Below are 25,236 nucleotides of genomic sequence, written 5' to 3'. Positions count from 1 at the left end.
CACTGGTTTACCACTCAACATCGCTTCCATTAACGTCAAATCGAGTCCTTGTGGTCTAAGCGTTGGATTCACGAACAAATCTATCCCGTTGTAGAAACCCTTGAGTTCGTTTGGGTTTAAAGATCCCAAAATGGAAACTTTATCTCCTAGTTCCTTGTAACGATTCTCCCATGGCCCTGATCCAGCTACTACGAGGTAAACATTAGAATGTGTTTCGATTAGTCTCGAGAAAGCTTCGAAGAGTAATGGATGTCCTTTGTCTTTAACTAATCTCCCTGCGGCTCCTAAAACGACCGCTGATGAGTTTTCTGGTAACCCTAATTTTGACCTAAACAGAGAACGTAGCTTTTTGTCTGATGTGAATCCGTGTTCGTCGACTCCGTTGAGTATCACGTGAACCCTTTTCTCAGGAATTTGGTAAACGTCTCTTAGCATTTCCCCGCAGCTATCGCTGATCGCGATGTGGTGAGCGTAGTTGTGAAAGAATCTGATTTCCTCGAGTATCTTGGGAAGCACGGCACCGTATAGGCTTGCATTGAAGCCTTGTGATCTTGGTTCGTCTGGTTTACGGATCAGGTCTTGGTAAATGCTTGACTGTAAGCTCTCTAGTGCAATGCCGTGCCACGAGACGGCTAGGTTTGGAACCTCCCGGGCGATCCAGTGAGGTAAAGCCACGCTTTCGGTGTGAACCACATCGAAAGGTTCTTTCTTGTTCTCTTCTTGGTAAAGCTCCCATGCTTTGTTGTACCGCCATTTTCCAGGCTCCGCGTCACCGTGAGAATGGATCATAGGGTATAAGATTTGGTCGGAAACCGGAGTGATTTTGTTGGTTTCAGGGGAATGGTCTATGGGAGAGGTGAAAACGTGGACGCGGTGTCCACGGCGGGCTAAAGCAGTGTAAAGAGTTAAAGCATGGCGTTCCATGCCGCCGGGATTGGGCCCAGTAGGCCATTTCCGGGAGAAAACAGCGAGTTTTAGGGATTTGGGAGGGTTGGCTAAGGAGAAAGCAAGGCGGTTCCAGGCAAACTGGGCGGTTTGAAGATCGCCAGACCACGGTGGCTGGTATGTGTCAGAGGAAGAGGAGACTGCGACTGTGGAGGAGGAGCAAGAGGAGCTGCGGAGGAGGAAGAGAGCCGGTATTGTAAAAAGGACGGTGAAGAAGAGGAAAGTACAAAGACTAAAATGAGAATTTGGTTTCTTGAGTTTGGTTTGTGAAGCCATTGCTTTTTGTTTCTTCTTCAAAATATGGTGCTGTGGTGGTTCTGTTTGTTCAATTAAAGGATACATAAAAAGCAAATCATCATTTTTCATCTTTGGGGATTTTAATTATAAGCTTACAATATAAGTAAAATGATAAAGTGGAGACGATCCCATTAAAGTTGTTTATTCAGTGGGTTTGGTAACGTCTAAAAATGACCAAGAAAGAAACGTGAGGCTTCAATTAATCTTGTGGGGTTACTTTGGTTTGTATGTATAGGAAAAATATTCATGTGACTTGTTGCGTGACTTTTCAACACATTATGTGAACACTCCTAATTCTCTTGATATTTATTTTAAATTAGTATGAGGAATGATCATTTTATAATTTAAGGTCAACGGTCTAAAACATTGGTAAGGTTTGAAGCAAATAGTATATTGTTTAGTGTGTTTGGTTTCCACTTTTGACTTTTGATTGTGTGATTTTCATTCTTCAAGTGCGGATTTTTGGTATTTTACAACTCAAGCATTTGACTTTCTGAACTTTTTAGGCCATACTTATTCTTATTTCTTATTACAAGAAGACGTAAATCAAATCACTCAAAGGCATGGAAAAGTATTTTTTTGTTGTGTATAATATCAAAGCTTGTGCATAAAGTTAACATACGCGAGGTGGCAGATGAACTGGTAATGCATTTGTACTGGAACTTTACTTCAAGTTTCAAAGAATCATATTAATGAGTATTGTGCAGAGATTATATCGCAATAAGTTCGCATTGGAACTTTACTTCAAGTTTCAGTGAATCTTATTACAAGTCAAACTTTAGCTTTAAACATAAAAGAATACAAAATAACGAAAACTGATATTGAGATTGTGTACAGATGAGACTGCTTGAGGAAACTTTACAGAACTTACACAAGAGAGATCCAGATTTTTCTTGTTGAACATTGCTTAAGAATAGCCACATCAATTGAAACTGCAGGTATTTGATACAATCCGTCTCTGAGATTCATTTGAGATATGTAGCAAGATAAATATGAAACATGATTTGACCTCTGTTTGAATCTAACCCTTGTCTGAAATCAACTTTCTGAATCTAGTTATTTCCAGAGATGAGGCTTTGCTGGCTCCACGTAACTAAGAACAGAAGTTACAGCACACTCATGATCAGGAAAAGAGATTTCTTCTTTTCTTCTTTTCCTTTTAGTTAGCTCTTCCTCTTGTAAGCGGACACTGCCTCTCTTGGACACAACAGTTTCATTTAGTTCCTTTTCTTTGCCAAATACCGTTTTCTCGAGGTCATGCAAACCCTGCAATCTATAATCATTCTCGTCTGGTGCATATAACAAGCTCATTCCACATTTCACCACCTCACAGCAGTCTAGCTTTCTTTTGGCTTTGCCATCAGTAACAAAGAATTTGAATGAAGCAGTGGTGTAGCAACACCTATTGAGATCATGGCTTTTCTTGGCATGAGAACTGTTGTTATAACTGATGAACACATGATCCGAGCTAAGTCGGCGTGGTTCTTCGTGGCTAGATAATCCACATTGCTCTTTCCATCCCCCAAGATTACAAGTAAAGCTGATGGAATTACCGTCTTCGTTTCTAAACTTGCACTTGCATATTACCGAGAACCGGCTGGTTGTATCTTCATAGTCCTTAAACGAGACAACAACGCAGAGAGAAAGTCCGATGAATTTATTGTCGCACCAGTGTGGAGGAAGGTGGGTATCCATTGAAGATCCTATCCTCTGATGTCGGAACCATAATGGCAAATCATTTCCTGGAAGACTTACACTAGCTAAGGGTTCCAAAACTAGACCCTGAAATGAAAAAAATATTAAAGCATGACATGTGAAAGAAACCGTCACTTGAATAATAACAGAGTAAACAGAGATAGAACCTTATGATTACGTTGAAGAGATCCATTCGCCAGTATTTGACTCTTGAGTTGAGTATGAGCCACAATATTTTCTTGTGCATCTCGGTTTAGCTTGAAGCAATCCGTGAACACGAAAGTAGAATGGGTCTTGTCAGCTATCACAAGAAGCGACATTGGTTTTCCTACTGTTTCGAGTGAGAGACAGCCATGAGCATCCAAATACTGCAGATTTGATGGAAGCACTGGAAGAGAAATGAGCTTTTGACAATGCTTCAAGTAAAGTGACTTGAGATGATGAAGTTTCTTGATGCTTCCCGGTAGATTCTCGATATTGTTTCTACTCAAGCATAATGACTGTAGCGAGGCTAAGCAGCTAAAGTCGTCCGGCAACTTGTACAGATTACAATCTGTGAGATTCATGTCTGATAAACTAGAGCAACCTGAGAAAGGAAGCAATTCCAAACATTTGAAATCTTGTACTTTAGATCCCCCAAACGAAAACAGCTTGAGATTACTCATACACATTGTTCTGGGAGTTTCTTTGATGGCTGTATCATCCATGAGAAGAATCTCTAAACTTCCCATGTCCTCATAAATCTCTGGAAAACTCTCTAGCTTTGAACAACCAGAGAGAATCAGTTCTCTAAGAGACTTCAGCTTGCAAAGAGTATCGGGAAGACGCATCAACCTGCAACATTTCTTTAGATTCAACACAGCGAGGTTCCAGAGACTCTCTATGGATTCAGGAACTCTTTTGACTGCTGTGCCATCCAAATATAGAGATTCTATATTGTCTGAAATAGTTGGAAATTTTTCGAGTTTTAAACAGCCAGTAAGGATAAGAATCTTCAAAGATTGAAGTTTAGCGCCCTTTGGAAGACGTTTGAGGTTTATGCAATCTCTGAGATTCAGCGTAACGAGACTGTCCATCTGCTTGATTGAGGAACACTTGGCTAAACTTGTACAACATTCAAGATATAATCTCTCGAGTTTACGAGCATCCAACAAACCAGATAGATTCAACAAGTCTTTCGAATAACTGAGATCAACACATCTTAACTCTGTTGTGGTCTGCAATAAAATGGATCAATAATTAATAATCACATACGTTCTTAATCTAATCACAGTCACACTATAATCTGATAAAATAGGAGACTTTAAGGCTAAGGTTTTTACCCTCTCATCTTCCCATAGTTTCTTAATGCTGCTATAACGAAGACTAAGATCAATGAGTTTCTTCGGGTTGAAGTTCAATGGCAGATACTCCAAAGGGTACCCCTGCCAGTGGAGATACACTAGCTCATCTGGAAAACAATCAAGTCCACTAGGGAAACGAAATCTACAATCATTCTCACACCACTTAGAACAATGAGAATTGTAGAATTTCAGGAATTTGAGACTCAACATCCTCGTGAAAATATTAGCACTTAGCTTCATGCTTTCTACGTTAGACATATCCAAGAAGATGCCCCTAATTTCTGCAGTCCCCTGGAAAAGAAAAGGTTGATAAAATAAATACAGTAGAAGAATCACATTCGTAAGAACAAAATACAACATTATGGCTTACCGTATTATACTTTAAAACGCGACAAATATCTTCTTGGTCCCATAACCTACCACGCTTACCTGCCTCTTTGATGGATGATTCATAACCAATTTCCTTCCCCATCGTAAGAAGTAGGTCATGCATCTCCAGCCGGTTATCCGAGACAGTTACCAAGCACTTGTCAATAAGGTCATTTATCACATTAGAAGCATCAATGTGGTAAGTGCTCAGAATCCTTGAAACAAAATCCAACTTTTCTGATCTAAAGAAGCAAGCAACATCCAGAAATATGCTCTGTTCTTCCGGGCATAGTTCCTCATAACTCATTTTCAAGACTTCTTGAATCTTTCCATCTGGTCTTCTCTGCAGTCTCTCCAATTTCCTAATCCAATATAACTTATCTCTCTGGCATAGGTCAGAACCCAACAATTTCAGAGCTAATGGATGCCCTTTCGAATAATCCACAAACTTGTTTGATAGATCCATGAGCTCGGCTGTAGCGCAGAGATTACTAGAAAATGCACTCAAGCAGAAAAGCTCCAAAGCTTCTCTTCCGCTCAATCTAGGAACCACATATGTTTCATTCACAACATTCTCTAGCAGTTTCTTATCCCTTGTTGTTATAACAATCCGAGTTCCTTCTCGGTACAGCTCCGTTCCCCCTTTCCCAATAAGAAGTGTTATTTGGTTTTCGTTAGTCACATCGTCGAGCACAATAAACAGTTTCTTGTTCCGAAGACGATCCTTCAAGGCTTCGTGTGCTCCTTCAGGAGCTCCAACATCAAGATTGTCTTCATCTAATAGCTTACGGAGAAGTTTCTGCTGCAAATAATCTACTCCATGTAGTTTTGACTCATTGTGAATATTTGCAAGAAAGCAGTAACCATCAAAGTGACCGTAGTTTCGCTTATACACACAATCTGCAACAGTGGTCTTACCAATCCCAGCCATCCCAAGAACTCCAACAACTCGAACACAAGTCTTTTCTTCAAAACACATTATGTTTTCCAGTTCCATCATACGCGATTCAATCCCCGGAAGACCTTGAATTTCAGATGGAGACAACTTGTTTAGAATCTTGAACGTTTCTTTGGCAATTTTGTCGACAAAATCACATTCGGGGCTGCCAATTGCATTATCATGTAAAGAAAGATAAGTGTTACGAGAAAAAAACTAAGGTAGATGATCTATATGAGAGTTAACTTGTGGAGCAAACTCCATAAACTATTCTATTCTATAATATATGTCAATCTATCAGTGACACAGCTAAAAGGAACATAATTTAGCATGAAGGAACTTTTTTTGAAATTCCAAATTGAATTCGAATGACAATGAAGAGAAGGTAATGTTCAATCCATGAAATTACAGACCAAGAACGGTCCTGGTTTGATCCTATGCTCATCAGCTTATGCAATGAATTCTCTAATCAAAATTTTATTCTGACTATCTTCGACCAGGACCAATTTACTAACGCTCAAAACCCAGCAGCAAATCGAGAATGATAAGTTGATAACCGAGGCATAACCAATTAATAAACCGGAATTCAATTAAAACTCAAACTCAAGAATCGTGTCAAAAAGTAAACCGATACTTAACCAAATCCAAAACCAGAGTTCAATTAAAAAGTCAAAACCAAAATCGTTTTGGTACCTTGTCTCCGGCAGTACATAGCCGGCGATTTCAGAAGCAGCTCTTAGGGCTTCTCTCCATGCCGGAACCCTGTGTTCAAATCCAGGGAAATTCTCATCGACTCTATCGAACGGAGCTCCGAATCTTCCCTTTTGATACTTCACGTCAGATGTCGGAACTTTGTAGAAGATCGGTAAAACCACCTGACCGAAGGTTTCCTTGCACTCGATGATCTCCGCGAGTTCCTCTAAGCACCAAGCGGAATTCGCGTAGTTCTCTGAGAAAACGACGATCGAGATCTTTGACTGCTCGATCCTCTCGAAAAGTTTCAAGAGATCGTTGCCTCGCCGGAGTTTCTCATCGATGAAAGCATCGATCCCTTTCCGGCGTAAAAAATCTCGGAGATAGCTAGTGAAGGAATGACGCGTGTCTTCACCACGGAAACTGAGAAACACGTCGTATTTCCGGCGGGATGGATCCGATTTGGAGGACGATGCAGCAGCCATGACCACACAAAAAGAAAAACCGGAGGTTAGGAAATGAGGATTGAGAACAAATTTTGGGGTTAAAACCAAAATAAAATAAAAATTCATTGACTTGCTTTTGCTTCCCAGAGTATAGGTGTTTGTTTAAAAAAAAAATGATATTGGGAGGTTGAGGATGAGTAGTGGAGTTGACTTACTTATGAAGATCTGAGAAACCACACATCGATCCTCGAAATCAATGGAAGAAGACTGGGAAGCTTTCAGTGAGTTCCTCAGGAAGAGACAACCTCCGCGTTCGCTCTCTGAGAGTACTGCTGATGACGCAGTTGAATTCCTCCTTACCCTGTCCTCCGATAGAGTCAACAAAGTGGTCGGCTTCCTCAGCGCCACCACCTTCAAAGAGATCGACGGGAACCAAAAGCAAAATCCTTTTGGCAGTCCAGTTGTAAGCAACTTTTTGAAAGAACATGATGAATATGGCGGGAAGAAGAAGAAGAAGAAGAAGAAGAAGAAGAGCGTTGAAGCTGATCTTGGAAACTCGGTCACACCCTCCGAGGAAGTTGAAACTCCTCTCCGGCTAAAATTGCCCGGGCATAGCATGACAGGGTTTGAATCTGTCTTACTCGTTACTTGTGGTGGCAACGACCAAGAATCCGAGGAGAGATACTTTATCAGCTACATCTTCAATGAGTTTTGTCTCCGCGGCTTCGCTCCTTTGAGATATGATATAACTAGGAGCATAGTGAATGGGTGCCCTGAGATGCTATACAGATCTCGGGTTGCTGTTATCATTTTCTCGATGAACTATGCTCGTTCCACAGAGTCTCTGGATGGATTTGTGGCGACCATGGACTATTTGAAAGCAAACAACCTTCTGCTTATTCCTGTGTTTTTTAAAGTTAGTCTTGAGGACGTCAGTGGTCAGAGTTGTTATTTTGAAAAAGCATTCTCACGACTTGAGAATTCAGTCCAGGCATCTCAAGTTTTGAAATGGAGGGCGGCTATGATCAAATTAACTTCCATCAATAGATATTACTATATGAAGGGGTAAAATGATTTCTCTCTTCTTTCACTGTCCCATCATCTTCTATCTGTATGATATAGTGACTGTCTCTGACTTTCGTAAATTCATGGAATATAGTTAGTTTCTTTCTAAATAAGACAATCTTTATTAGATGAGAGCATTTTTTTTTTCTTTTGCTCTGCCAACATTTATACGGTATCAAAGATTTGCCTATCCAACACTTAAGCAATACATCAGCAGAGCCTTTTTATCAAAAGTATTTTGTTTGGGTACTTTCTATTTCCTTTCTATTTCTGATGTTTCCTAATGCGCAGGCATCAAGTTATTATGCTTGCCAAGGATATCTTCAAAGATGTTTGCTTCTTGCTCAGTTCTGAAACTAACGGAATCAAGCATCCATTTGAGGTTATATTGTCTCTGGTGAATTCTTCTCAGTCTTCATCCCCACATATTGTTGGACTTTGGGGTATGGCTGGCATAGGGAAGACTATCATCTCTAGAGATATTTTCAGAACACAAGCTGGGAAATATGACGTGTGCTACTTTCTGCCAGACTTTGATATAATGTGTCAAACAAAAGGGCTTAGTCATTTGCGTGATGAATTCTTCTCGAAAATCTTTGGTGAAGAAAAAGTTTTCACAGACGTATGTGATACAAAAATAAGTTTCACAAGGGATAGGCTCCTTGATAAAAGGGTTCTCATTGTTCTTGATGGTGTGAGTAATGCTAGAGATGCAGAATTTTTGCTTGGAGGGTTTGGTTGGTTTTCTGGTGGACATACAATCATTTTAACATCTAGGAATAGGCAAGTTCTTGTACAGTGTAACGCCAAAGAGCTTTACCAAATCCCAAAACTATCCGAGTTTGAATCTCTTTGCGTTTGCTGCTATTTTTCCACTAAAGAAAATTGGAATAGAAGTAAGTCATCAATCTCGGAGCTGGTGAACTACGCTACTGGCATTCCATTGGCTCTAGGAGTCTTAGGTTCGTCTGTACTAAATCATTGTGTTAATGATGAGGAAGAACATCTGAGAAGATTGCGCCAACATCCTCCAGTCGAGATTCAGGATGCATTTAGAAGAAGTTTTAGTGGACTAGATGACAACGAGAAGAACATCTTTTTGGACCTTGCATGTTTTTTTAGAGGGGAGGATAAAGATCATGTGGTAAACATCCTTGATGGTTGCGGATTTCTTACGGATTTAGGAATCTATGGTCTCATTGATGAGTCTCTCATCAGCCTTGTAGATAACAGGATATATATGCCCAACATTTTTGAAGACACGGGTCGATTTGTTGTTTGTCAAGAAAACAATGAGGCAGGCAAGCGTAGCAGATTGTGGGATCCTAATGATATTGTTAATGTGCTGACAAACAATTTAGTAAGTCTTCGAAAATGTATATCTATTGATTCTATGAAAACTTTAGATTACCGCTTATGCTCCTTTCTTCACATAGAAAAGCTGATGTTTCCGAACATCTTTGCCAATTTTCTCAGGGGAAAGAAGAAATTGAAGGCATATTTTTGGAGGCGTCTGACTTAGCATTTGAGTTGAGTCCTACTGTATTTGAGAGGATGTATAGACTTAGATTGTTCAAACTCCACTGTCCAAGTTCTAACCATTGCGAGGTTTGTCTACCTCAAGGTCTTAACTCTTTGCCTGATGAGCTACGGCTACTCCACTGGGAAAGATATCCTCTCGGATCCTTACCTCGGAACTTCAATCCTAAAAACCTTGTAGTATTGAACATGTCATATAGCAACTTGACTAAACTATGGAAAGGAACAAAGGTATCTTGACATTATAGTGTAGTCTGCTGTATACATGAGGTAATTAGTTTGTAGTTGGTGACTCATATTGGTTGTTTGTTAACAGAATCTCGAGAAGCTAAAGAGGATCATTCTAAGTCACTCCCGGCAGTTGACTAAATTCCCAAGGCTTACAAAGGCGACGAACCTTGAGCATATTGATCTTGAAGGATGTACGAGTCTGGTTAAAGTTAACTCATCGATTCTTCATCATCACAAGCTTACTTTCTTGAGTCTGAAAGATTGTTCTCATTTGCGGATTATGCCTGCCACTGTTCATCTAGAATCTCTTGAAGTTCTTAATCTATCTGGCTGCTCTGATCTTGAGGACCTTCATGATTTCTCACCAAACCTGAAAGAGCTATATCTAGCCGGGACTGCCATTAGAGAGATGCCATCATCAATCGAGGAACTCACTAGACTTGTTACATTAGATCTGGAGAATTGTGAAAGACTTCAGCACCTGCCACAGGGTATAAGTAACCTGAAAGCTGCGGTTAAACTTAGCACAAAACGTCCTGCTTCTTCCATGGATACAAGGGATCTATCTAGCTTGGAGGATATAACATCACCATATAAGAGATGCCGATTGAAGAGAGTTATTGAGTCTGTTATTTTAATGCTAAGAAAAAGGAAGGGAGCCAAGAGGGTCTCTAGAGCCACAAGCCTTTCTGAGGTAATTTATTGGCAAATACATGCTAGTAAGCTTCTGGCCTCCATGTTGAACTTAATCAAACCCAATATGAATGAGATATCTCATTTGCTTAAAAAGACTCTGTTTCTCTTCTCATTCTAAATCTGCTAGCTTCATTCTGTAGGTTCAGCATAGCTCAGCTTCTACCTTGGTAAATGATTCCTCTTTCAAGTCTTCTTGGGGATATCATGTTTTACCAGAAAGACCTAGCCAACCCGAATGCCAAGATTACATGAAGACAGGCGACTGCAAATTTGGCCATGTTTGTAAATTTCATCATCCGAAACAAAGAAACTCATGTCCTTGAGAATACATCTTCCGTGGCTTCCAAAACACCGGAGATGAATCCGCTAGGACTATCTCTTTCACTTGGATCTTCTTCAACAAGTGAGAAATTTAGAATACACAAGAATACATCTTCCATGGTTTCTGAGACTTCAGCTTGGAAGTCGAATACGCATAGACGTTTGTCTTTACTTGGGACTTCACCTTGTGTGTCTGACACAACACAAGCAACCGTTGGTAGGAACACCAATGATTCAAAGCAACAGGGAGAAGAAAATTCAGATATATATGATTGGTGATGAAGAATCAAGAAACACGTCAAGCATCATTTCTATAGTTTTTGTTTGGTGGTAAAAGAATCGGTAAACTTTGTTTAAGCTGATATTTTGAAAGCAACTTGAAAACTATCTGATTCATTGCAGTAGAAAAAAGATATATGCAAAAAAAAGCGCAGGATCATTTTTATAATGACGTTTGTAAAAGATCCAGCTCGATTACTACAAAGTCTATATGTCAATGAGATATTTCTGCAATACAATTACGAGTATTAGCAGAAAATTAAAAACAAGAGCACTAAAAGTAAACATTAATCCTTCTTTTTGTAGATGACGTGGATACGTAATCCACCGTCGATTAAATCTCCGGAGTGAAACCCCGCACTGCACACACCACCACCACCACCTTCTCTCGAACCATTCGAGTTTCTCGACCCAGAACAGAGAGGGCTTTTCACTTGTCTCCAGATCCAAACTCTCATCACCAAACCAAACCAAACCTTTCTCACAACTTACAAATTCGATTCGATCCATCCCCAAAGATCCTTTTGAGTTTTTGAAAATTCAACTTCTTCTCCAGATCAATTAGTGATTTTGGTTCATGATTTTGATTGCGTAAAGGTCTTATGGATTCACACCCTTCCCTCATGGGAAGGTCCATTGGCAATTCGAGCCGATCGAGCTTAGATCTTGGCCATTCTTCTTCTTCTTCGTCTTCTCCTTTATCGTTAACCAAATCGATCTCCGATGCAAGTAGTCAGAGTCTTTCTTCGATCCTTAACAATCCACATGGAGGTAAGTCTGGTGTTTATGGTTCCGATGCGTCCTGGGTTGGTTGGTGGTCTTCGTCTACGTTTGTAGCTCCATCCGAGTTCGCGCCTGTTGCTTCAACGAAGCTCCCTGGCTCCGACCTTACCAGATCCGACTTCCATGGCTACGTTTCTTCGATCTCTGAGTCTCATGGTAGGTTTGAGGATATTAGGAAGCATACGAGGGAAGAGAGCTCTGGGTTTGATCAGGAGAGCCATGTCTCGGGTTTAGCTGCTTGCTTGCGTGAGGTTCCTTCGCTTTACTTTAAGGAGGATTTTGCTCTTGAGGACGGAGCTACATTTCGTTCTGCTTGCCCTTTCTCGAGCTTGAATGAGAATCTAGCGCTTCAAGAGAAGCTCTCACAGTATCTTGACGTGGTGGAGCTGCATCTTGTGAAGGAGATCTCTGTGAGGTCTGATTCGTTCTTTGAGGCGCAGGGACAGTTACAGGATTTGAATGTGAAGATTGTTGAAGGTTGTAGTAGGATTCGTGAGTTAAAAGAGACTATTCGGCTCCTGGACAGGAATTTGGTAGATTCAGCTCGACAGATTCAAGAGCTGAGCTCAACTAGGATTAATATGTTGGAGCTGCAACGTAAATTGAGACTTATTTTGTATGTTAACCAAGCTCTCTCTGCGCTCAAATTGGTAATTTTTCACTAGTGATTTGTTTAGAGTATTGTCAAGTTAGCTACTTTTTGTGTGTTTTCCTTCTTTTTCTTGATGGAAGTTTGATTCTTTATTGTTCAGCTTGTTGCATCCGCAGATTGTGCTGGAGCTTTGGATATAACTGACGATCTTCAGAACTTGTTGGTAAGTTCATCTGTGATTGATAGTTGGATACTTTTAGATGATTAGGGTGCTCTTTCTCAAGAAGCTAAAATGGTTTTCCACCTTCTTTAGGCTGGGGATGAGTTAACTGGTCTACACTGCTTCCGCCATCTTCGGGATCATGTTACTAATTCCATAGATTCCATAAACAGGTGTGTCTCTTTTCAGGTTATGATTAGAGACTAAAATAGGCTGTATTCAGTCTGTCTCTCTGTAATACTTTTTTAGAATGGATTGATTGGGAACATAAGGAGACTTAGTTGGATTTTAACTGTGCCAAGACTTTGTGAAAATGTAGAGAAGTGGTGAAAATGTAATCTATTGACTATGTTTTGGGTTTCACTAATCTTGAAATTTTCTTAGATTGTGAAAGCAGTCGATATTTGGAAAAATGTTTGCAGGGTTTTGCAGCTCTGTTTATCTATGACAGATAGTCTCTCTATAATTTGCGAAAGTCACTGTTTCTTTGTGAATCAATCCTTTCATGTTTCCCGTTCTTGGGCCATTTGTTGAGATGCTAAGCTTATAACTGTGGTGGATATTTTTACCGTCTTGATGGCTATGAATGCATCTAGGCTTGTAGTATCTTGTTAGTAATCAATCAGAACTTCTGGAATCTTAAACTTCCCCCTTAACTTGTGTCTTTCACGCATTTTAATGTCTTGCTGGCTAAAAATAAATTTCCCTAATCATGATGAATCCTGGTTTGCACTGAAATGTACTTTGTTCTTCGTTACTTGTTTACTTCATTCATATTTTGTTACCTTCAAAGGTGTAGAACGTGTACAACCTGTAGGCATTTGTGTCAATTAAATGTTTAGTATATTGATTTTCTTTGGTAGTGCGTTCCGTGAAGATTTCGTGTGATATAAGTTCACTTTCTATATCTAGTTCTTTTTTTTTTGTCGTCTAAAATTTTTATTAGAAATCAAGGAAACTGTTCATGAACAAAAAACAAAGTACTGCAGCTCATAACAACGCACAAAATGACTAAGACCAAAGAGATTATCTAGTTAGCTACCTGTAACTTTTTCTCTGTTATTTTCTTTTATTTGTTTATTTGGTCTAGTGTCTGATGGCTCGCTGATTTTTCTTTGCAGTATTCTCACATCAGAATTCATGCGTATCTCAATACATGATACTGGGGAGATAGATGTACTGATTCTATCTGCAGCAAAAATACGGGGATCCATTTCATATAACGGGAAGACTATGGAAGAAGTAAGTCTCATCAGATGCAACTGTATATATTTTAATGAATATATGGGCGCTTCTTTTTGTACTATGTGGGGCTCGATTGTTGGTGTAAAACTTAATAGAAGCACCTGACTCTGAGAAGTGGTGTAGATTACCAGAAAAAGAACTGGAACAACGACCAGCATAATTCTGAATATTGTGTTTACACCTTTGCAGGTTCAGCTAGAAGAAGAGGATACCTCTACCTTATGTGATCGGCTTCTTCCTCTAGTTATTGGATTGCTAAGAACAGTGAGTGACCGGTCCGGATTATTTTTCAACATATGTTACCATTGAAGTTGACAATCCTTTATTGTTTTAGTTTCTTCGTTTATGCTGTTTCTGGTCTTTATTGTTGGTTCATAGTGCTCATTAAGTGTATAGTCTGATTTCAGCTTCTCATGTGTTGTTCTTTAAACTGTTTTTGTAGGCAAAGTTCCCCTCAATTTTGAGGATGTATCGTGATGCACTCACATCCGAAATGAAAAATGCGATCAAAAAAGCAGTTGCGGAGTTGCTTCCAATTCTTGTTGCAAGATCGCTCGAATCTGATTTTTCACATGGGGAGCGCTCTGTAGATGTTGATGGTGAGATCTTAACTATTATTACTATGTCTGTGGAATCTCATGCGACTTAGTTTGTGCATATAAACGTAGTTGAACAGAAGTTTGTATTTGAAAGTGTAAAATTCCTCTAATACACATTCTCATCAAGTTCAACCCCGTAAAAACAACAGTTTTGGATTTTGTTTTAGCAGTTGTGTTTTAAGTAATATTACCGTATATTCCCATCTGCTTGTTTTCTTTTTAATCTCTAATTTGATCTGAGACCCGACTTGGACGTAATTTATATGGAAAGTGGCCAACTGATAAAGAATGTTGGCTGGAAACTTATTTTTAAGGATGAAATAGAAATTTATTATCTTCTCTTAGGATAATGTATTCCACTTCGGTGGTCGTTTGTCTCTCTTGGAACCATGCTTATTCCTAGTGTGTATACAGGTGGTGGCTTATCTCTCGCGAACAAGTTGAGGACTCTGTCAGCTGAGGCATTTGTGAATCTCCTAACTGCTATATTTAAGATTGTTCAGGTAATATATGCATCAATTATGAAACTGTTGATGATTTAAACAAGCATTATAGGAAATTAGACATATTTGTTTTATTTATATTAAACCTCTGGCGGCCTCTTTATTTTGGTTTTGATACATCTACCATATAATAGAGGTTTGGAAATTTTCACCCTCTGAACTGTTAGATGTTTGATTAAGATGTAATATGATTTCATTTCATTTAGTGAATGCAGGCACATCTAGTCCGGGCTTCGGAAGTGAAAAAAGCAATTGAATGGATCCTCTGCAATATCGATGGACATTATGCAGCCGATTCAGTTGCAGCTGCAATTGCTGTTGGTGCTGTAGCAGCTGAAACAGCCCAGGAAACAGGTTTCCAAGGCGGGTCATTAGTGTCTTCTCCATTGGGTAAGGCTACCTCAAAGACTCTTCCGTTGCAGGGAAAATCAAGTGACGCATCAAGCTTGATGAATATGTCAAGAAACTTCAGGTTTCTTAGTTTCTCTTTTTTTTTTTAAATGCATTTTTCCAAATTCTCGCTGTTTTGTGTGACACAGGCCCTTGCTCTATGCTTAGAACTAAATTAGGCATTATTCTGATTGATATAGGGCCGATGTCTTGAGAGAAAACACAGAAGCTGTATTTGCGGCTTGTGAGGTTACACATGCTAGGTGGGCAAAGCTACTAGGAGTTCGTGCTCTTCTTCATCCAAAATTGAAATTGCAGGAGTTCATGAGCATTTATGATCTGACCCAAGAATTTATAACATCTACGGAGAAGGTATTTGGTCTAAAATTTTCTTCATAAAATAGATAAGAAATTGCATTGCTTATTCTTGCATGATATTTGTACTTAACTTAACAGATTGGTGGACGGTTGGGATCTAGTATTCGTGGGACGCTGCAATCACAAGCCAAAGCCTTTGTAGATTCCCAGCATGAAGCCCGGGTTAGTCTCCCTATATACGTTTATAAGTTTTACAGCAAGCACATTCACATTTTTGTTTAGTTTCATGGCTTACGGGTCATTAGTGTCTTCTCCAGTTATATCCAGTTATACCAATAGCAATATGCCCATGCCATCGTACTTTCTCTAGCATAAATGTTAAACTTACTTATAACCAAGTAGTGTTGAACTATATTGACTTCATCGCATAGGTGTGCACATTCTGTTATTTTTATCGTCTCTTTCATTAACCAGAGTTCTGGTCATTATTCTAATTTGTATTTTGCTTTACTGTAGATGACAAAACTGAAAGCTGTGCTTGATCAAGAAACATGGGATGAGATAGATGTTCCCGAAGAATTCCAATCAATAATCAGTTCTCTTTTTGCATCCCAGGAGTTGATTTCTAGAAAAGTTGATGCTGATCATAAAACATACCACAGTTATTCGTTACCTCCCAATGGGTCTCTCACTTCTGGAATTGGAGATCAAAATACTAATTTACGAAATGAAAAATCTGAATCTGGTGAAGGTCCTGCAGTCAATGATTCACAAGTGAAATCCACTGTCGCGCCTGAGTCTCTTGAAAGAAGCAAGGCTGGTGTAGCTTCAGTTCCGAATAATCAAAGTAATCAGAAGGCGCACGGAAAATCTAACCTTCTCTATCAAGGAGTTGGTTACCACATGGTAAACTGGTTAGTTTTCTTGTTATGCATAATATGTTGTTTATATATTCCTTTTTCTCTAGTAATTTGAAGTTGGTTGATGAATATTTTTCTCCACTTTCCATTCACCAGATTAGACTTTTATTGTCTTACATGCCTGAGAGGGGCAGTTTTCTCTCAAAGTATTTGTACTGTTTGCTAGGTTTCACGTGCTTTATGTTTCGCTGCTATCCAGGCTATAATTTATTTGTTATGCTGAGGCAATTCCGTTTATGTCTGCAGTGGGTTAATATTGCTCAAGATGTTGGCAGAGTACATTGATATGAACCATTCTTTGCCAGCTTTGTCCTCGGAAGTTGCTTTTCGTGTTGCTGAAGTGTTGAGATTTTTCAATACTCGGACATGCCAACTTGTTCTGGGTGCTGGTGCTATGCAGGTATACAAAAAGATGTTTTATATGAAGAAATAGTTTTCATCGCTGATTAGCTGTACTGAATTTTCTAATAATAACCTGTGATCCTGTATATTAACCAGGTGTATCACCTCACGTTCTTACTTCTGCTATTGAATTTCGAAAAATAAAAGAATTTGATTCCTATATACGCAAAACAGATGTAATCTATTAATATTGATCTTTTCAATGGCATGCTCATGCCATAGGTATCTGGTTTAAAGTCTATAAAGGCAAAACACTTGGCGCTTGCAAGTCAAGTAATCGACTTCACTTACACTATTATCCCTGGTAGGTGCTTTTCTTTAGTTATTTTATATTTTCACCGTTGCACTCATAATTTATCCAGCTGGATTAACGTCTTGATATCATTTGCTTCTTCTAGTCTGTAAAAGTGGTTTCCTTCGGGTTATCCAAGCTTTTTTAACATGAGCTTGCTAATGATGTTTATTCTGGTTGTAACATGTCCTGATGATTTGTTTTTAAGATGATCAGCTTAGTCTCTCCATTTTTCAGCTCATTGTCTAAATAAATTGGGTTCCTGCGTAACACTATTTTTTTTGTGGTCCAAGAAACGAGAAGAATTCTGTTTTCAAAAGTACCTGAGACTCGAAAGCCTATGTTGTCAGTAGAGTTTGATAAAGTTGCTCAGGTATGCTTCTCTTTTTGCCTTCTGGCTTTCGTCTTTTCAATTTTACAGGCCGTAAGGTGAGGTCGTTTTGCATCTGATAAGAAAGTAGTTGAAAAATATTCACACCAGTTGGTTATTTGTAGATTTCTACAATATAAATGTTAGGATGGCGGGTTTAATGTTCGTTTCCATTAACTTCAGCTTCTGGCCAATTCTCAGGATTATAGGATTCATCGAGATGAAATTTACACAAAACTGGTTCAGATAATGAGAGAACGACTATTGGCGCATCTTCATGGGTTGCCTAAAGTTGTCGAGGGCTGGAACAGACCTCCAGACACCAACAAACAATCTAAAGAGTTTGCATGGCCACTCACAAGGGTGATTTATTCTCTCATTCACTAATCTTATAGAGATAATAGTAGATGTTTTTATATAATGTGTATTTAATTTTGCAGGAAGTTGGCTACCTACACCGTGTGTTGTCGGAGACATTGCATGAAGCCGATGTTCAAGCAATCTTCAGGTGAGCATCTTTACAGATTTCATAGGAAATATAAGGGCATTTAAATATGGACTAGAATTGACGTATTGAGCCAATCAGATGTCTAGAAGCAGAGTCAAGTTTAAAAAAACAATCTGACGAATGAGAGACTTAGTCATATGCATGGGCAATAAAACCTGAGATTGGCAGAGACCTCATTAACCTTGTGATTAATTTTACATTATGGATCTGAGCAATCGAGATTTTTATAGATCAGTGCTGGACTTTTCAAAGTTCTCTGCTCTTTATCCTTGTTACCCATCATGCCTCTATTTAATACTGCTGCTTCACTTTACTTTAGCTTTATGGTATGACGCAGCACATTATAGTTTCTTTCTTATAAATGCATAAGGCAGGAACCAATCTTCTGGGTTTAAAAAAGTCACTTCTTTTACTTAGTCTCCCTAATACAGTTTCATGATTCTTGTAGGCAGGTGATTTTAATTATCCACACACAAACCTCTCAAACGCTTACGAACTTGGAGATAAACTCTCCAGAGGCAAAGAAAAGGTAACTTCATATCCTTTGGAAATATAACCAACTTAGCTTCTGTAATAAATATTGTCTTGTTTTAATCAGGCTGAAGCTTCACATTGAGCTTATCCTCAAATGTATCCGGTCATTACCATCTGACAATGCCAATCAATCCGACATCCCAAACTGGGGACAACTAGATGAATTCTTTGCACAAAACTTCAGAGAAGAAGAAGGAGGCGAAGCTGAGTGATGAAGTCGTCATTGTACAGCAATTTTTTTCTTCGCGCATCGGTTAAAAGTAAAAAATTCAGAGTTTGGGTTTGAATATGGACTACGTGTCCTGTAGATTTAACTTACAGGTAACAAATTCCTTCCTTCTGCCTCCATTACCAGTGAACCATTCTGCAACCAAAGGGCGTTTACAAAATATGATACGTTATTGTCTCACCGGGTTACATTTACAATTTGTGGAAAGCAAACCAATTTAGTATCCTGGAAAGCAAGTCCGCGTTTTGTTCAGCTACTCTATAAAACTTAAAAGTGAATTCTGATGGTTGGACCTTCAAAATGCAGGCATGTTACAGTTCTTGGCAGGGATGAATATTATATCAATTTATGGTTGTACCAAAAGTTTGAAAGCGAAAAGTATCACTATAAAGTAACATTCTCTCTTTTTGTTTGGATTTTCTCACTTACCAGCAATGTTGCTTTTTATCATCTTTGTTTTTTTCTGAGTTTGTAAGAGGTACAAGTGACTGGATAGAAGTTTTTGAAAGAGGTCAGCAGTATATTTTAGACGTAAATATTATTTTCAGAGAATTTTTTTTAATATGCTTAGAATACAAGATTTCCGGACACCTTAAGAGACAAGTTTCTAGAAGGGACATCGATTGGAGTGGTCAGTTTTAACTAAATGCATTTGTCAAATATAGTGTTATATATAAAAGATACGTCAGCCGCAAAGTAATTGTATTGTCGTAGTCATTGGGATGCACGACATTAGCAAAACTTTGTGAAGGAATTCTTTGAGACTTCGAAAAGTTTGTTTCGAGTCATTGCTACCAGATATAAGTGATAGTACTAAAGTTTAATGTGCGAAGTGCGAACGAATAAGTGACAAGGAGACATACGAAACGCTTGTCAGAGAATTTGCTCGAACTGATAGACAACGAGGAGACATACGAACCATACAAGAAGACATTACATAAAAACAAAGTTTTAATATTCTCGATGGGACAAGTGACAAGACACAGATATATTTTCTTCTTGAGGGTCATCGCGAATTGACTAGGAACAGAAGCAAGATTGTGATTGCAACAGCCAACAGGTGACTCGTGATCTGGTTCATGATACTTACTTAACTTTGTCCAACTGTGAAAGAAACATCGAGATTGGCTAGAACATTTCTCTCTCTCTCTTTTTTTTTTTGAACAAACAAACATTTCTCTCTACGTATATTGTTATTTTACTATTAAAACTATACTTTATGTTAAGATCTTCACATTTATTTCCAGTTCCTTTGGTAATTTTTTTTTGTCTACAACATCTCTAAGAAATCTGCACCTATACATACATTTGGTAAATTTGAAATTCTAAGCATACTACACACCATATCATATATTTATAACATTTGAAGCATTAAATATTATACTAGTAATGTATTATTAGTGTATTCAATATTGATTTTCTCTTTGCATTAAAACGTATTAAAATTTTTAGTTGAATGACCGGAACCAAAATCCATTCATACTTCAGTTTTGAAACTCCTCTTGAAGAATCTCAAGCCACCAATTTTTCCTTCACCCCCGTAGAGAGAAAGAGAGAGAGAGATTCTCTTTCTTCGGCGAGAACCCAGTCGAAGTTCCAAATCTGATTTGGTTTGGTCGATGTCTTTCCTTGATTTCATTTGGTTTATACATAAAAATATATGTAATGTATGTTAAAGATCTCAAGTTGAAGAAGAACGGTACATTTCACCAATTCAAGAACAGGAGAAAAGGTTTTAAACTCCCTCAAGAAAAGGAGAAAGATTTAGCCCAAGAACAAGGAAAAAAAAAGAGTAATCTTGAATTCTTGATCAAGAGCAGTTAGACCCATCTCATCAAGAAAAAAAAAAAAAAAAAAAAACCAACAAGGAGAGATTTAATCTTTGACTCAAGAACCATCTCATAAATCAAAGGTTTCTAACTCATCATGGATCAAGCTTCAACAACGTCAAGAAGTTCAGACCAAGAAGAAGAAGAAGACAGAGACCAAGAGTCAACCTCAAACATCGGAGCTTTCAGCCGCTCCAGCACCGTAGTAAACAACAATAACCTTCCGATGAAGATGATTCCACCACCGGAGAAAGAACACATGTTCCGCAAAGTGTTAACATCAAGAGACGTCGGAACACTCAACCAACTCGTGATCCCTAAACAACACGCGACGAGGTATTTCCCACTGTCCACATATGCGTCAGCATACAGAGTACACGGCATGCTGTTGAATTTCCAAGACAGAAACGGCAAGATGTGGGGGTTGCGGTACTCGTATCGGCCGTATAACCGGAGCTACGTGATGACCTGCGGATGGAGCGATTTCGTCGGAGAGAAGAAGCTCGGCGCAGGAGATATCGTTTCTTTCGAAAAAGAGGCATCGGAGATGAGTCAGGAAGACCGAAACTTTACATAGATTGGAGTCACAGATCTGACATGAGCCTCGTTCAGTCACAACATCTAATTGGTGATTTCGGTTTCAATTTCAATTTCCCGACGCCGTCTCAATATTCCGACAATTCCCTCACGAGTAACCCGAACTTTAATTGCAGCGCCATCGGCCGCTTCCTCCGCACCCGTGGATTGACTCTCTCTGGTTGCTGGCCGTCTCAGTGCTGCTTGTGAGAGGCGAGGCATGAAACCCAAGGACAATCCTTTCCGCAGCTTGGCTGTGACAAGATACCTGCAGATGGTGAGGAGAATTTCTGGGAAAACAGAATGCATATTAGCCTTTTCGTGCACTAACATCCTTGATGTAGAGGAAGCATCTTTCATCAAAGCCATTTTAACAGAGTTGCAGGAGCAAGAGGTCACTCCGTGGACATATAATCTCTCGGGAAGAGATCCCCTGGACGTGGAGATGCTTTACAGATGTAGTTTTGGTATTTTGGTACTTTCAAATAGTTTTGCTCGTAGTAGTCAGTCCTTGGATAATCTGGTCACAATCGTGGAACATTGGAAAGCAAAAGACCTTATAGTACCTGTATATTATAAGGTAACACTTTCAGACTTGGAAGCCAATTTTGAACAAGTACGGTTGCTGTATTTTGTCGAGACAGACAGAGTTCAGAAATGGAAGGCTGCTACTACTGAATTGGCGTCCATCGATGGACATTTATGGACATACGGGTAAATTGACTTCTTTTAGTGTACCTTTAACAAGTTGTTCAGTGTCGCACCTGTATGTGCTTACTGATATTTCATATATCCTGAGCAGTTTTTCTTATCAAATACTATGTATTAATCCGGCACTTCCATTTTCTGTGTGTGTGTGTGTTTTTGTTTTGTTTTCAGGACACGCTGTATACTTGCCAAGGAAGTCGTAAGGAGCGTATGCGTAAGGCTATATCTTAAAAATGGCAATAATCTTGTCAGAGTCTTAGCATTGTTAGATCGCCCCCAGGCTTCATATGCAGAAATTGAGGGCATCTGGGGCATGGCAGGAATAGGTAAGACATCCATTGCTAGAGAGATTTTTGAAATACTAGCTCCACATTATGATTTTTGTTACTTTCTGCAAGACTTTCATCTAATATGTCCAGTGCCGGCCCAACCAATTTTGCTGCCTAAAGCAAATTTTTTTTTTTTCCCATTAACAAACATTAGAAAAAAAAAGTTACAAAAACTGCTACACAAAGGTTCGAACTCTTAAAACTGAAAGAGAATAAAGGCATACCCAACCACTGTACCACCACAAGTTTTTGAAAATTGATGCCCCTTAAATTGCTAATATAATCTGCCGCCTAAAGCCCTTGCTTTACGGGCTTTAGGTCAGGGCCGGCACTGAATATGTCAGAGCAAAGGACTGAGGCAAATACGTGATGATTTCTTCTCTAAAGTATTTGGAGAAGAAAAACTAAGTATAGGCGCTTGTGAGACAAAATCGAGTTTCATGAGGGACTGGTTCCACAATAATGCGATTCTTGTTGTTCTTGATGACGTGAGTAATGCCAGAGATGCAGATTATGTAGTTGGTGGGTTTGGCTGGTTTTCTCATGGACATAGAATCATCTTAACCTCTAGGAGAAAACAAGTTCTTATACAGTGTAAGGTTAAAAACCCATACGAGATCCAAAAATTAGACGAGTTTGAATGTTTTCGTCTCTGCAAACTATATCTGGATGGAGAAAATGCGGTCATCTCTAAGCTTATAAGCTGCAGTAGTGGTATTCCATTGGCTCTCAAAGTTTTGGTTTCGTCTGTATCAAAGCAGTATATAAACAATATGATGGAACATCTTCACAGCTTGAGGAAAAATCCTCCTACTTTTGATGGACTAGATGAAAACGAAAAAAATATATTTTTAGACCTTGCGTGTTTTTTCGGAGGGGAGAACAAAGATGATGTGGTGCAATTACTTGATGCTTGCGGATTTCTTACATATATGGCAATATGTGAGCTCATTGACGAGTCGCTCATTAGCCTTGTGGAAAACAGGATAGAGATCCCTGTTCCTTTTCAAGACATTGGTAGATTTATTGTTGACGGAGAAGGCAAAAATCCATGGGAACGTAGTAGATTGTGGGACTCTAACGACATCGCTGATGTATTGACAAACAATTCAGTACGTCGAAATGTGTTTCATTCTTTTTTAACGCTTCAGTTACTTCATATTTATCCGTTCTTATGTTGTAAAATCTGAGGCTTCCCTACTTATGTGATCGTTTTTGTCAGGGAACAGAAGCAATTGAGGGCATCTCCCTCGATGCGTCTGACTTGACCTGCGAGCTTACTCCTACTGTGTTTGGTAAGATGCATAGACTTAGATTGCTGAAGTTCTACTGTTCAACCTCTGAGAATCAATGCAAGCTAAGTCTACCTCAAGGCCTTGATACTTTGCCTGATGAGCTAAGACTACTTCACTGGGAGAATTATCCTCTTAAAAACTTGCCTCAAAAATTTAATCCTGAGAATCTTGTAGAGGTACACATGCCATATAGTAACATGGAGAAGTTATGGGAAGGGAAGTAAGTAAGCGTTGACATTAAAGTGTTTTAAGCTGCTTACATGAATTATAAGCTTGCATGTGATGACTTATCTTAGCTATTGATGTTGTAAACAGAATCTCGGAAAGCTAAAGAAGATCAATCTGAGTCACTCCAGAAACTTAACTGATATCCTGATGTTATCAGAAGCCCTGAGCCTTGAACATATTGATCTTGAAGGTTGTGAGAGTCTATTCGACGTTAGCACATCTATTCCTCGTTGTGGGAAGCTTATTTCCTTGAATATGAAAAACTGTTCTCATTTGCGAAGTCTGCCTGGCATGGGGGATTTAACATCTCTCAAGCTTCTTAATATATCTGGCTGCTCAGAGATTGAGGAGATTAAGGATTTTGCACCAAACTTGACAGAGTTATATCTAGCTGGAACTGCCATAAGAGAACTTCCAAAGTCAATCGAGAATCTCACTGAACTTGGTACGCTAGATCTGGAGAACTGCAGAAGGCTTCAGCAACTGCCATTTGGTATAGAGAACTTGAGATGTATTGTCGAGCTGAACCTGTCTGGCTGCACAAGTCTCGGGCTAAAAGGCATGGAAACTTTGGTGAGATCACCGTATCCGCTTCTGTCACTTTATCCACTTCGGAAGCGGAAAAGGTGAGTTTGGAAGCGTAATGGAGTCATATGATTGGGCATTAGAAGCGTGATTTTGTAAAAACCGGAAGCACAAGATCTCTCCAAGAGAAACAAAAGGTGGTTCACTGTTGGAAGATATGATACTGAGAGGAGCAGGGATCTGGGCATGAGGATAAAAGGAGAAATGAATCTGAGATTGGGCACAAGATAAAGGACAGATGGTGTTAGTCACTGCATAAGTTAACCAGGTATTCAACTACTAGTTAGTTGCTTTTTAGTCAATATTGCATTGTATCCAAATATTAAATGAAAAATCATTCCTTGGCTTTTGTATTTAATTATAAGGCAAGTAAAGAGGCATGATGTCCTAGTTGCCAAGTTGTTTTTCCTTTTGGGATAGAGATACCGCTGTGTTAAGGATTGGCCTTTTCGGTGGCTAATTTTATGATCCATGTTTCAGGTTGGGAGTTCATGATATCAGAACACTTGTAAGAGAGATTCTGATTACTTAACTTGCTCGGACGCTAAGATCTGGTATCAACATTACGATGTTAGATTATGCACCATATTCTTTGTTGGAACAAGAAACCAATTTTAAATACAAATCATTGTTGTGACTTAGGAAATTCACTGTTTATGTTATGTTTAGATAATGGTTTCCATATTGTCCTATTGGAAGGATGTCTTTGTTATGCCCATAAATAAGTCTATTGGCATATTGAGTCCTTCACACATTTTTTCTGTAATGTTCAGCAGTTAATAATTTTGGTCTAAGAATCGTCTTTACTGGTGGAATGTCATGACAAACTGTTGCTTATATCTTGGATGTGGTTAGTCAGATACTTATTGAAGAATACGTTGACAACTTGAAATTATCCCTCTTCATTTGTTGTGGAACGTCTTCC

The 25,236-nt window shown here is 39.0% G+C and overlaps 4 protein-coding genes and 1 pseudogene across 11 annotated transcripts; 4 read left to right on the top strand and 1 right to left on the bottom strand.

Annotated features, from left to right (window-relative positions):
- Window positions 1-1,952: 1,952 nt before the first annotated feature.
- LOC104718373 (disease resistance protein RPP2B-like) lies at window positions 1,953-7,638 on the bottom strand. The gene is made up of 5 exons (XM_010436108.3): window positions 6,280-7,638; window positions 4,651-5,752; window positions 4,260-4,571; window positions 3,105-4,154; window positions 1,953-3,024 (listed from the first exon to the last, which is right to left on the bottom strand). Exons 1-5 carry the CDS (start codon window positions 6,849-6,851, stop codon window positions 2,299-2,301), a joined length of 3,762 nt encoding a protein of 1,253 aa, XP_010434410.2. The 5' UTR covers window positions 6,852-7,638; the 3' UTR covers window positions 1,953-2,298.
- Window positions 6,982-11,025, top strand: LOC104718372 (disease resistance protein RPP2A). Its single transcript, XM_010436106.3, is given in 6 exon segments — window positions 6,982-7,790; window positions 8,082-9,150; window positions 9,267-9,560; window positions 9,646-10,254; window positions 10,397-10,557; window positions 10,559-11,025. Coding segments are annotated over 6 exon segments (3,240 nt in total). The 3' UTR covers window positions 10,857-11,025.
- On the top strand, window positions 11,022-19,297 carry LOC104718371 (vacuolar protein sorting-associated protein 54, chloroplastic). Of its 8 annotated transcripts, none has more exons than XR_756373.3 (19): window positions 11,022-12,289; window positions 12,392-12,454; window positions 12,545-12,624; window positions 13,573-13,693; window positions 13,886-13,960; window positions 14,139-14,295; window positions 14,710-14,798; window positions 15,014-15,270; window positions 15,389-15,560; window positions 15,645-15,728; window positions 16,023-16,420; window positions 16,673-16,826; window positions 17,051-17,132; window positions 17,414-17,493; window positions 17,692-17,853; window positions 17,931-17,998; window positions 18,447-18,527; window positions 18,597-18,853; window positions 19,068-19,297. XR_756373.3 is itself a non-coding variant. In XM_010436105.3 (18 exons), exons 1-18 carry the CDS (start codon window positions 11,459-11,461, stop codon window positions 18,742-18,744), a joined length of 3,102 nt encoding a protein of 1,033 aa, XP_010434407.2. In that variant the 5' UTR covers window positions 11,024-11,458; the 3' UTR covers window positions 18,745-19,297. The 8 variants fall into 8 exon arrangements, 2 of the variants coding, with proteins under 2 accessions (XP_010434407.2, XP_087325641.1); XR_015568698.1 differs by having other exon boundaries at window positions 11,050-12,289; window positions 17,358-17,493; XR_015568700.1 differs by having other exon boundaries at window positions 11,087-12,289; window positions 16,023-16,412.
- A 1,390-nt stretch (window positions 19,298-20,687) lies between these two features.
- Window positions 20,688-21,376, top strand: LOC109124967 (B3 domain-containing transcription factor NGA3 pseudogene; annotated as a pseudogene).
- A 10-nt stretch (window positions 21,377-21,386) lies between these two features.
- Window positions 21,387-25,123, top strand: LOC104718369 (disease resistance protein RPP2A-like). Its single transcript, XM_087469516.1, has 6 exons — window positions 21,387-21,880; window positions 22,046-22,292; window positions 22,548-23,315; window positions 23,426-23,722; window positions 23,814-24,579; window positions 24,792-25,123. The coding sequence occupies exons 1-4, from the start codon at window positions 21,387-21,389 to the stop codon at window positions 23,720-23,722; spliced, it is 1,806 nt and encodes a 601-aa protein (XP_087325642.1). The 3' UTR covers window positions 23,814-24,579; window positions 24,792-25,123.
- The last annotated feature ends 113 nt before the right edge of the window (window positions 25,124-25,236 follow it).

Source organism: Camelina sativa, chromosome 10 (assembly GCF_030686135.1).
Source record: "Camelina sativa cultivar CO46 ecotype springtype chromosome 10, ASM3068613v1".
Taxonomy (NCBI): domain Eukaryota; kingdom Viridiplantae; phylum Streptophyta; class Magnoliopsida; order Brassicales; family Brassicaceae; genus Camelina; species Camelina sativa.
This window is presented reverse-complemented; position numbering and strand designations above follow the sequence as displayed.